Source organism: Zerene cesonia, chromosome 19 (assembly GCF_012273895.1).
Source record: "Zerene cesonia ecotype Mississippi chromosome 19, Zerene_cesonia_1.1, whole genome shotgun sequence".
NCBI classification, from domain to species: Eukaryota; Metazoa; Arthropoda; class Insecta; order Lepidoptera; family Pieridae; genus Zerene; species Zerene cesonia.
The window spans coordinates 67160-79431 of NC_052120.1; the positions used below are offsets into that span (position 1 = coordinate 67160).

General features: G+C 39.7%; 1 protein-coding gene across 1 annotated transcript; it reads right to left on the bottom strand.

Annotated features, from left to right (window-relative positions):
- Nucleotides 1-1708: 1708 nt before the first annotated feature.
- Nucleotides 1709-12016, bottom strand: LOC119834679 (protein borderless-like). The gene is made up of 9 exons (XM_038359116.1): nucleotides 11755-12016; nucleotides 6558-6783; nucleotides 6200-6481; nucleotides 5739-5929; nucleotides 4765-4983; nucleotides 4448-4676; nucleotides 4169-4375; nucleotides 2848-3111; nucleotides 1709-2778 (listed from the first exon to the last, which is right to left on the bottom strand). The coding sequence occupies exons 1-9, from the start codon at nucleotides 11935-11937 to the stop codon at nucleotides 2570-2572; spliced, it is 2010 nt and encodes a 669-aa protein (XP_038215044.1). The 5' UTR covers nucleotides 11938-12016; the 3' UTR covers nucleotides 1709-2569.
- Between the last annotated feature and the right edge of the window lie 256 nt (nucleotides 12017-12272).

A 12272-nucleotide genomic window follows, 5' to 3' on the forward strand; every position in this document is an offset into this window, starting at 1 on the left:
CAAAACCTAACCTAATTGGGATGGAGTGTCAATGTTATCGTTAAACAACTCAATTGTTTCACTTAAATGACTTACATTACAACTACTTACATTCGCAACACGTTAGTTTCGAAAACGAAAGAGCCGAAATCTATGATGAATTTACTTATTTTGCCTTATGCATTTATATTCAGATTTTATTTAATGCCGTGATATAATGAATTAATGAAAAATTCTTTATGGTACATTATAAAAACTACAATTATAAATGGCAATACTACACTTAAAATATACAGAGGGCGGTCCCAGACAACCTGGAGAGGATAAAAAAAAGGAATTTTGGTGGTGCAATATTATAATTGATTTTAAGTTTTTTCAAAAAATAAGAATACTTATACTGTAAATATTATAATTCAACACATTACATATTATGTAGTAATTTTAATATAATACATACACATAAATATATATTATACAACAGTGATACTATAATTTATACACATATTAGGGCAGAAATTAAGAGTACAAAAAGGAAATTATACAATTACATAGGAAAGTTGCAAAAAAAAAATCTTTTACCGAATTCTTGAAGACAGCTATTGATGGAGCACGTCTTATTGATTCCGGAAGGGAGTCCAGAGCTTAGTAGGAATTACAGTAAAGGATGAGTGGAAGAAGTTAGAGTGATGGATAGGGATACTTAAGGTAAGCAGATTACAGGAACGGAGGGTAAGGGAGTTATTGCTGTGAATTTTAAAGTTATCTTTTAGATAAGTAGGAGTTCTGGGGTCGAAATACAACAAATTCAGAATATGTGCATTCCGGCGCAATCGGATAGGGAGCCACTTGAGTTTGGTACGGAACTCGGATACGTGATAAAATTTGCAAAGTCCAAATATGAAATGTATACATAGGTTTTAGAGTCGCTCAAGGGAATTTAGTTGGTATTAGATTAGATAACAAATGTCAGCGTTATCGAGGATGGGGAGGAGTAAAGTCTCTGCAAGCGAAATTCAGTGGGGATTGGCAGAATTCGACGAATGGCACCCGCGGCGCTATATTATTATTTTCCGGACCGTTTCTATTAGCACATTCCAAGATTGAACTCTCTAGATGTAAACCGAGATTCTTCACAGACGTGCTAAATTGAGTTTGACATCCATCAAGAACCAACTTAGGAATACTGTTCCAGTCTATTTTGGCGGTCATATTGCGACTACCAATTATTATGGCTTGCGTCTTTGCCAATTTGTCTTACGTTTTGCCGTCTTTGATATACTTATGTTTATTCAAACATTTACAAAGGTGAATGTAAAGTACTCTGAAAGAGAGGCCAAACGGCCGGAGCCTAGTGAGTCTGGGAGGGGCACCTGTGGACGATTCGAGCATTATCTAGGCTGTATAAATATTATGTAAAATTGGTAAGTAAAGAAAACTACTGAATGTATAAGAATAATTTAATAAGTTATTAGACATAATTCAAAAAATATCTGTTGCTTTAGATTTGAAAATTATCATATTAATTACATTATTTACAACTTAAAGACGATCGATAAAATAGAAAATGTCATTTAAACTTCTTGAATAGATGATCTTAAGTAGTTAGTAGGTACTTTATGAATACACTAAAGAAACCAAAGTAAAACATGAATAACCGTCACCAGTTACTATTAAAATTATTTAAAATCATAGTTTAATAATATTTATGTTCTTAAATCGTTCTAATATCCTTTATTGCAATACACATTGCTTATTTTGTATCAATTCGTTATTTTGACCAGTACTTGCAATTACTTTTATTATATCAAATAAGAAACGACGATGACAGACGGACCTGTAAAGCTTAAAAATACATTTTGCAGGTATCTTTTGGGTGTACTGGGGTTTTCAAAGCGGTCGACTATGATAATGAGGTCGAATAGTTTGAGCCTGTACCGATACAAGGATCGTTAATAATGAGTCACAATTAAAAAGCTTTTGTGTCATGTAAATTGTGGACACAATTCTTTTATGGGTGAACAATATAAGATTTATGTCAAATTTTGTTATTATTTTTTAGGTTTTTATCATCAATCTGGTTTTTTTTAAAGTTTTTGTTTTTATATAACAATACATCACACACAATGTTATGTTTATATATTTTCATGCGACAGAATCTTTCATATTACTATTATAGTAGGGAGGTAGTCAATAAATGTTCTTCGTATCTACGCAAATCAGTATACTAATGCACACACACTGCCATCCGAATCTAATATTCAGTATTATCTATTACAAAATTATTATATGCTCAACTCCGATATTTTTCTGCAAATTTTTCCGAATTTCTGTTTATAACCTTGGATATTCTGCCATATTAATAGTTGGTATAAATTACTGAAATTCATTAAGGCACGCCCGACGCCGTAGTAATTCACCAGCTTGACCCAACTAACCAAGTAAGTTTTGTAGTAGTATACAACATTTCCTGCACAAAGACATATTTTCTTTACGCACTTAAGTTTTAACAGATCTCTTTGATCAATAATAGAGTTTTTGTAGATTTTAACATTGCACTCGGTTAAAGTCCATTAACACAGCGGCTGCGGCGTCAGCGGGGGCGCTTGGCGGGCGCGCACAGGCGGCGGCGCAGGAGCAGCGCGGCGGCGGCCAGCGCGGCCAGTAGCAGCGCGCCCACGCCCACGCCCAGCGCCACGCCGCGCATGCGCCCGTACTGCGGCACGTGCAGCGCCGCGCCGCCCCACGCCGACCCGCACTCCACGCGCGCCCAATAACTCGCACCCTCTTCCACTTCACTCACTACGACATTTATTCGATAATTAATAAAATTCCTTTACCTTAAGACATAAGTGAGATCGCAGCGCTCACCGAGAATGTAGTCGTGGTGCGTGTGCGCCGTGGCGAGCAGCGTGCGCTCGGGCTCTTCGCGATACCAGCGCAGCGCGCAGCGGGCGGGCGCGCGCGGCGCCCAGCGCACGAGCGCGCCCTCGTCCAGCAGGCGCACACTAACGTCGAGCTCACGCACGTCGCTCGGCTCGGCGCCTGGCTCGGCGCCAGGCTCGACGCCTGACTCGGTCCCCGGCTCGGTGGCGGCCGCCGCCAGCGCACTCACCGCCTCGCTGACCTCTACATCTGTTTTATCATAAAATGACCCTGTCTACTAATAGTCCAACCGATCACCGATATTTAGAGAGAAATTATCAAGCTTATGCTTAACGATTTTCAAGAGCCAGTTATAACCCGCTTACTTGTAAAAGATGAACGATTATTTTCTAAGACCGTTATGAGCTAAATATATATATTTAAAACAATATATGTAAAATGAAATAAAGCGCTTTCCTATTTCATTACATTTTAAATAAGCCGCGCATTGTCTTTGGCGTTTTATTTTAAAGTATTTAATCTGTGGTGACAGCACCGTTCGTCCGTTGCATTTGAAAAAACAACGCGGTTTTATTTTATAAAGAAATATTTCTGATTAAGAAAATATCATTTGAAACAGTAGCTTTTAATGTTGTTTTTGCGTTTGCGGCATTTGACAAGTTAATAATTTTGTGTAACTTTTACTAAAATAAGAGAAGAAAAGAACAGAACAGAAATTTGTAATGTATTGTTTTATGTTTCATAAAACTCTTTTTATAGAGCAACAATTTTGGTTTTTGTTTCAATAAAGAACTTATTACATATAATAGAATATAAATAGCTACTGATTTAAGATAAAAAATATTATTTTCTATAAAAAGATACTATTTCTTTATTCATGATAGGGTAGCGCTTGACCACGATCTCGCCTAATGGTAAGCTGAGAGGTGGTCTAAGATGGAGCGCGCTTCTCTAAAAGGTACCAGTTCACTTTTCTCTTGAAAACCTCCAAATACCCGGTGTATTTTTTTTTTTTGTTATAAGTTGATTTTTAAACCTTTTTAAAAACCCTGTTTTTAAAAACCCGCACGCACACTCGCGTTAAAATTATATTTACATGGAGACGATGCCCACATTAGCGGAGCAGTATATGCTGGATGACCGAAGCTAGCAATGTATACATAAAATAAGAAATTTTGTACGGTGTTTGGCTATTAAAACTGTAAGTAAATGGTACTGCTAGTGAGCATAGTAACCATTCGGCGGGTCACGTATTTACATGTAAACCGTAACTTATAATAAAGACAGAGTAGTCAGCTAAACAAACCTAACGTCGTAACGAAAATAGGTTTGCTAAAGAGTCCATCCCCTATGAGATCTTGCGACAGCACGCGAAGCTCGTACTGCGTAGCGGGGCGCAGGCCCACCACCGTCGCGTCGGTCACCCCGCGCGACAGTATCTTCATAGTTCGCCACTCGCTATCCGTACGTTCTCGATACCACACGTTGTACTCCACATCGAGTCCATTATGTCCTATAACACAAATAATATCACAGCCTTACAAACTATATGTCGTGCAACGTTCTCACCAAGCCAGATTCTTACCCGGCACCCACGAAAGATGTATGGAGTCGTGCGCGGCGAGCGCGGTGAGGTTGTAGGGAGCGCGCGGCGGCACGTTCTCTATGAGCAGTTCACTCTCCACCGCGAGAACGTCAGCCTCGTTGCTCACCGTGCAAACGTACACACCGCGATCGTCTTCTGAAATCTCGCTGATCGTCAGGTTGCCGTCGTCTACCGAGTACCGCCCCTCAGGCAGAGAACCTCCGTCCTTCTGTAAATGGTCGTCCGCTTTAATCGTCTGTGATTTTATATTATATACAAATTTTAGTGAGATGTGAGTTTGAGATAGTGGCACGTACCCGTGTCCAAGCGACGGTAGGCGGAGCGTGTGGCGGGTCGAGCGCGGCGGAGCAGGGCAGCGTCAGCGCCTGCCCGAGCCGCGCGAGGTACAGCGGGCTGGGCCGCTGCGCGAGCGCGGGCGGGCGCTGCACGCGCACGCGCACGCCGCCAGAGGGCCCGCCTGAACCCAGCGCGTTGTATGGCGTGCACGAGTACACACCCTCATGAGACTCGTCAACCTGCCACCACAACGTGTCATTTGGATTATATAGGTTTAATAAAGAGGCCACGCTAAAATATAATCAAATACGTAAAATATTTCCTGATTTTGTCATCACTAGTGACTATTTTTATATTTACCTTACGTTGACAATTAGTTTATTATCATTTTTATTCCATGTGTAACTTCTTTGCCTATAGCTTTATAGTGCAATTTGAACATATCTGTAATTGATGAGCACATAAGATTGAAAACCTACTTACATGTTTTTTATTATTTAATACAAGTATACAGTGTTACTGCTCATGTGGCTAAAAATAAGTAAATAAATATATTGGTGTACGAGCAAGCACATACGAAGTGCATAAATATTGAATGAATACTTTATAATGATAGTTTACATTTCCAATTTATATTTTTATTTATTATAAGTCGGTGGGGGTCATCAAGAGCACCGTGCATGCCTCATTGGTAGTAGTAGTTTAAGTTTAATTCATTTGCAAGTTACAATTCAGCTTTTTAGTCTTTCTTGGATATTCATCATACATACGTACGGATAGAACATTTTGATAGTAGGTATAAAAAAATGTTTTTAAAGTGAGGAAAAATTTTGAGAGAAAGTTGCATTTTATTTTTTAAGTGTTAGAGATTCTTGAGAAGAAATCTGTATGACGGGTGACGTATTGTTAATTCTGACAAAAATGCGGCCGTTTCCTATCCAGATCCATTTGAAAACTACCTTCACGCGCCAATATACGAGGTAATATTATTCACTTTATTAAAGAGCAGACTGCCGTTGCGACTGTAGAACACGCCGGGCACGTTGTAGGGGTCGAAGAGGAAGCCGTCCTTCTCCCAGCGCAGGTTGGTGAGCGGCGGGTTGGCGCTGAAGTGGCAGTCCAGGCTGGCCGGCTTGCCGTACGGCAGGTGCCGCTCTTTGGGCGAATATACCACTTTTGCTTTGTCTGCAAAATTTCAATATAACGAGCGTCCATTATAAGCACCAGTTAAAATAATAATATGTACTTATAGCTTATTTTTTGCGTAAAATCGATTAGGCAATATGAAAGAAGTTAAATGTTGTAGCAAGTGATGCTCACAAAGTATAAATAAAGATTTAAAGATTTTTATGTAAGAGGTCATCCATAGATTAAGTCACATGTTAAAAGGGTATCATCGGAATATGAAATTTACACTATTTTTAAATGAATATTTTATAAGAAAACATAGCGTACACTGCACGTCAAGGTAGGCGCTTGCGCTCTGCCGCTGGCCGTCGGGCGCGGCCACGCGGCACTCGTAGCGGCCCGGGTCCGTGCTGAGCGCGTGCCGCAACAGCAGGCTGCCGTTGGCCGCCTGAAGCGCGCGTGCCGCCAACTCTGCCAACTCAGCCACGCTCGTGTCCTCGTGGAACCACTGCACCGCCCACTCCCGACTCTTCGGCAGACACTCCAGCTCCGCGCTCTCGCCTTCCATCACCGTCTTGTTCATGGGCGGCGTCACTATTAAGTTGCCACCTAATAATGACGCAATTTATAATTTCATTTCGCTCTATTCGCGTTATCGATGGCCGTAATGGCGAGACGAGCGTACCGTCAACGTCGAGGTAATAGAAGGTGCCGTTATTCCTGGCGGGCGGCGTGCGATTGGGGAAGGTGACGAGGCAGCGGTAGAGGCCGGCGTCGGTCTCGCGCACGGAGGTGAGGTTGACGGCGCCGCCGCCGAGCCCCGCGCCCTCCGCGCGCCGCACGCGCCCGCCCCAGCGGTCCGCCAACCGCGGCGCATCGTCGCCGCTGTACCATGAGAATATGCTTTCGCCCTTCAAAACAATTATCTCATTATTTATACCTGTCCGTGCACACGTTACGTCAACGTGCAACGTGTTGAATAAATTTCCGTATACAATAACAAAGATAAATTCTTATGATGATTCATTGGGAAGACGTTGCATCATTAGCCAAGTGTCGTTTAATTCTACGCGAAGTGGCCGCGGGCCGCGATGTGCTCTAATGTGGGTCATTTGTATTAGATCATAACATACTTCCTGTTACTTAACGGCTAACACGTCTAACACGTCAGTCGAGTTCAGAAGATTTCAAAATAAATTAATGGACAAGAAGCTTGAATATAGAATCGTATTTATTTGTAAATTGACATTTGTTAATGATAGTAGGCACTTACCCCGGAATGACCCGGGGTAAAAACAAAATAAAATGTCACTCAGGAATCTGCTCAAATATCTGAAATGGGTTCAGTACTTTATGAATTAAATCGTTACTAACAAACAATCCAATATGTCAATATTTTTTTATTATTATACATGAATTATAATATTCGCATGATAGTAATTATATGTATAACCCATACAAAGTCAAATAGAGTAAAAAAGGAATCGCTTCAATAGTTGGTACCTCTTTGTGATTTTTGTTGAGCTGATAACTCATTGTTGGCATGGTCAATGGTGTCAATTGAACGCCAGTATATTGATCGGACAAGGATTAAGAAGGATTATCGAACGGAAGTGCAGGTATGCGTAGAGAGTGAAGGCAAACGAAGTGGTGTTAATTAAATCCTTGTTAGTATGCACGTAGTTATTCAGCAATTGTCGTAGCGAGGGCTCCGTGCATCAACGAGATAATTGTCGGGAGCGTCACCGCCCGCGCGGCGCGCTCCGGCTCGCCCTCGCCCTCCCGCGCACCGCGCCCCGCGCCCCGCGCCCGGCCTCGTGTCCAGCCGCCAGCGCGACCTCAGCGCAATCCCTCAGGACGCAGCCGCGAACTGTGTTGCTTAACTAATCGGTGGCCGCGCCGACTCCCACACACGTCACTCGCCGCTGCCACTACGCAATTGTAACAGTTCGCGCCGTACCCCGTACCTGCTCTATTACACCAATTTTCTTATAGACGCTCTGGATTGCGGCCAAATTCCATACTACACTTATTTTATAATAGGTAATAATATTGGGTGATTTTAACGAAACAGGTCATTCTTGAAACAATGTCTCGATTGTCTAAATCATAGAAGCAATCGTAGGAGAGAAACCCAAGACGGGATTTCGAGATGTACTTAAGCGCGGCAATCGAATACAAGGGAGGATACCTAAATTACCTGATGATAAGTAATCAATATATTGGTGCGCTCATGGGACCAGTCAGATCAAAAGATCGATCATCCACCTAGGTTTCACTCAAATCATGTGATGAATGAAGCAAATGAAGCAAAATTCAAATGCTTCATTTAACAAAAAGGCGGTGGTTCTAAAATTTACATTATAGGACTTTTTCTTGCTCTCATCTTATGCACCAATTTTAATAGGTTTCCACGACGCTCGAGTAAATCCGCTCTTAACATCATGGCCTCTCCAACTAAAATTATTTCGATAAATACGGCAGAACAAATTATACAACAGAAAGAAAAATGACTTATCCACAAAATCCGTCTTACCATTCTATTTCTATTTATAATAATTTGCCCAAAAATATTAAAGAACAATTAAAACTTTACGAAATAAATGATGTATATTATTTCGAATTATAATGTCATTAAGTTGATTTTTTAGACATAACTAATGATAAATCAATTATTTTGTATATAGCACTCTATATTAATGTGGTAAAATTTTGCACGCAATTTGGTATGGCAGTATACGCGATGCAATAATTCTGTAAGCCGTATGCAAACTAAATAAATCAATAATAATGAGAACGCGGAATGTCAACAAAATGGAAATAATATTTAGTGTCACGTCCATGAAACTCGTATCCAGTTGCGGCATTTGTTACTCTACAGTACTATTAAAATGGGTCATGGTGAAATACAGTAGCAGGTTATTGTTGTAGGTAACGGTCGAATGGGCGACATTGCGACGAGCAGCGCACGCGCCACGGCGGCTGACGGCTGGGCGGGGCTCCGCAGGCCGCACAATGGGTGCCCCCGAGAGTACTCTCGGCCGGCGACGTGCCGTGGCCGCCCTGGGAGTTGGGACCTGCTGTATTGGGGCCGATGAACTAAAGCCGAAAGCTATACGCTTTACCTTTCTAATCGTTCAAACATTTTTATTTACGTATTACATATATTTTACAGTTAAATAGTAAATGATCCAGTACGATCCAAAATCTTAAAATATATGTATATTTACCTTAACATTTGTTACGCTATTCGTGTTATTTATATAGAATTTTAAGAAACAGATTCTGCGAGCAGGAACATTATTTTCAGATATTTCTGATTACGAAATCTAAGATTTGTACTCAAGCGGGCAGGCACTATTTAGTACTAAAGACACACACCGTGACATTTAAAACTCGGGCCAGTATAGTATACAGTACTTAGCTGTGTCTGTTTACCTGCACGGCTACATCAGCTTCATTACAGTCTACGTTCGAACGCTTCTTGACGAAACTCCAAAAAACCAAATAACATGAATATTGTTCACTTGTCATATCTTTTTGAAGGATGGAAGTTTAAGATATTTTAATAATCTATACATACAGTAAACAAACTGTCTGTACATTGGAAAAATAAACAAATTGAAGGGGGCTTAAAACAGTGCTCTATAAGAACACGATTCTAGAAAAATAATTGTGTTTTGTCAGTTGATTTTATACACGTCAACCCCGGAACTACTGGACGGATTTGAACGAAGGTTTTTTGTTTGACCTATAGTATTAAGGCTGGGCAACATTTAGTCTATGAAATGTTATTTTGGAAACTGGAACGCTTGATGTATAACTGCAACAGAGCACTGCAACTGTAAGAGATGTCAGGATTGTTGCACGTGATGAGCACTTTCTACTTAGAGTATAAAGGCCAGCTACACTACAACATGTAACTATAGGAATGACGTGTTAGCAAACACTGCTCAGTCTAATGGGCATTTTCTGTTGACTTATATGTTATTTACATTCTACTGTAACATGATGTGTAACCTTTCAATTGATAATAGATTTAGTAGAGAGTATTATAAGAATTTGCTTGGTTATCGATTTTGATAGAGCAGAATGAAAATGTATTGGCAGTGTTGATATTTTATTTTTATCGCCGTTTTAATATTTAAGCAAACCAATTCTGTCCCTCTGTCTCTCTTTCTCTCTAGCAAAACCCTTTTCTCAGGAATGAATGATGAAATTTCTAAGCGAACGCAATCAAATGATACATCCGTTTATGCAAATTTTCGACACTCGCAAGGAAAACAATACCTACGGGGAACTTCCGTGAATGCAAGCCGGCTTTTTTATGGCTCTACTGCACTCTACAGGAGCGCGACCCTTGTATTGTGTGCGCCGGGGGTCTAATCCAGAACAAAGTGCCTTCATCAGCAAATTGTTTAATTGCTTAGACATAATATATAAAAATTTCGATGGACCACACCAAACAGATATTACATTTTTTACTATCCATTCACTTTATAATGTTTTTATTCTTATCAATGGCAAGAATAACGCGAAATTTATGCGAAGCAAGCAAAAATGTTAGAGCTGTTATAAGATACATATTTAAGGAAAACGAATATATTTACAATTTATTTTGATCAACCTTTTCTTTCCAAATCATACCTATTGTCTCCCCAGTAACTCGCAGTTAGTAATTAATATATTTTATTAAATAACACAAAACAAACATATTAATGTACATTATCTATAGGTATCTGGCGGAGTAGCTGTGTTTAATTTTTATGCATAAAATACCCCTAACAGTGCGAATACCCTTTTTAATTTTATCTTATAAATATATATATATATATATATATATATATATATATATATATATATATATATATATATATATATATATATATATATATATATATATATATATATATATATATATATATATATATATATATATATATATATATATATATATATATATATATATAATTGGAATTGGAATCTCGGAATTTTCATGAAATTTAGTTTGACTAGTCCCAACTTATTATGAAAAATTTTATTCATATTTCATCATTTTATAAGTATGTAACTCGTACTTAAATATAATTTCCAAAAAACACAATTTTTAAAAAAAACAAAAAAAAAATCCCGAGCAAAGCTCGGTCATCCAGGTACTTGTACTTAAATTGTCATCATTAATTTTAATTTCTCGCAACTTCTAGTCAAAATCTTACACTAAAATACATTTCTAAAATAAATATTTGAAATATAATTGCCATAAAATAACCCAATGTATAGGGATACAGCTGTATTTGGAAGTTCATATGATATTTATAATAATATGCTATACAAGAACAAGTATTGTAATGTAAATCGAAGGCAGTGTCAACCACAGAGGTGATTGCGGTCGTGGAGCTACTGAACAATGTTATTTTCAAATATTTTATTATCCAACCTTGACCAATAGACAGATGAGGATGATCAATAAAAGTTATTCTAAGAGGTGCTACGAGTAAGCTAAGTCTATGAAAATTTAATGGAAATGAACATACGTCACTATTGCATTGGCGACTTTACTCGCTTCCAAATCTTCTTGTTATTTGGCGATGTGTAATCTGTGCTAAGTATAATAATGTGAAATGTAATTTAATTTTTGAAGCCAAGATACACTTACAAGATACACTTTGAAGCCAAGATACAATTTTAAGTTGGAGACCGCAATACAATAACAAATTTTATACGCTACAGGAAGTCACACCTAACACACGCTAAGTAACACCTAAAAATTTATAATTCAAGAAGGGCTGAATTCTAATGTTTTTGGTTTTTAGAACTTATGGATGAGGTACCAAAAAATAAATCTATGAAATTCGTAAACAAATGTATATTGTCAGACTCACGTCTTTATCCCATTGGAGGTGATACGGGATCTCATTTCCGAAGGGAAAGTCAAGGTGACAGTTCATGACGGCGTAACCGCCGACGGAGGCTTGCAGGCGCTCCGCAGTGAGCGGCAGCAGCGAGCCGCGCGCCCGCGCCGGCGCCAGCGCCAGCGCCACACACAACACAGCGACAGCGCGCATCGCTCTGTGGGCCAGCGTCGTCCAGCCCCGCTCGGAGACTGACCGGCCGGCCGGGCCCGGCTCGTGAGTGATGCGCGCCCCGCCCGCCCCTCCGAGCGCGCGGACAATGCTAGGCGCGAGCAGGAAGCGCCACTAATGGCTAAACCGTTTAAGTGCTTTATCTCTCCTTATGTTCTCAGATCATCTTTACCAATGATTACCACGCTTCGTTGGATTAGCGCAGGTGATCTTCAACTTCATGTTCACTTAGCATGAAATTAAATTTGCCATTGTGTTGTATCTTTAGACTTAAATTCATTATGATAATGTCGCTTTATAACGATTGCCTTCTTAAT

Excerpts from the sequence above, each read along its gene's own strand:
- LOC119834679 (XM_038359116.1), bottom strand. The coding sequence starts at position 11,937 with ATGCGCGCTGTCGCTGTGTTGTGTGTGGCGCTGGCGCTGGCGCCGGCG. Across the intron at positions 6,482-6,557 it reads CTATTACCTCGACGTTGACG|GTGGCAACTTAATAGTGACG; the intron begins GTACGCTCGTCT and ends CGTCATTATTAG. Across the intron at positions 4,677-4,764 it reads CTACCGTCGCTTGGACACGG|AAGGACGGAGGTTCTCTGCC; the intron begins GTACGTGCCACT and ends GACCATTTACAG.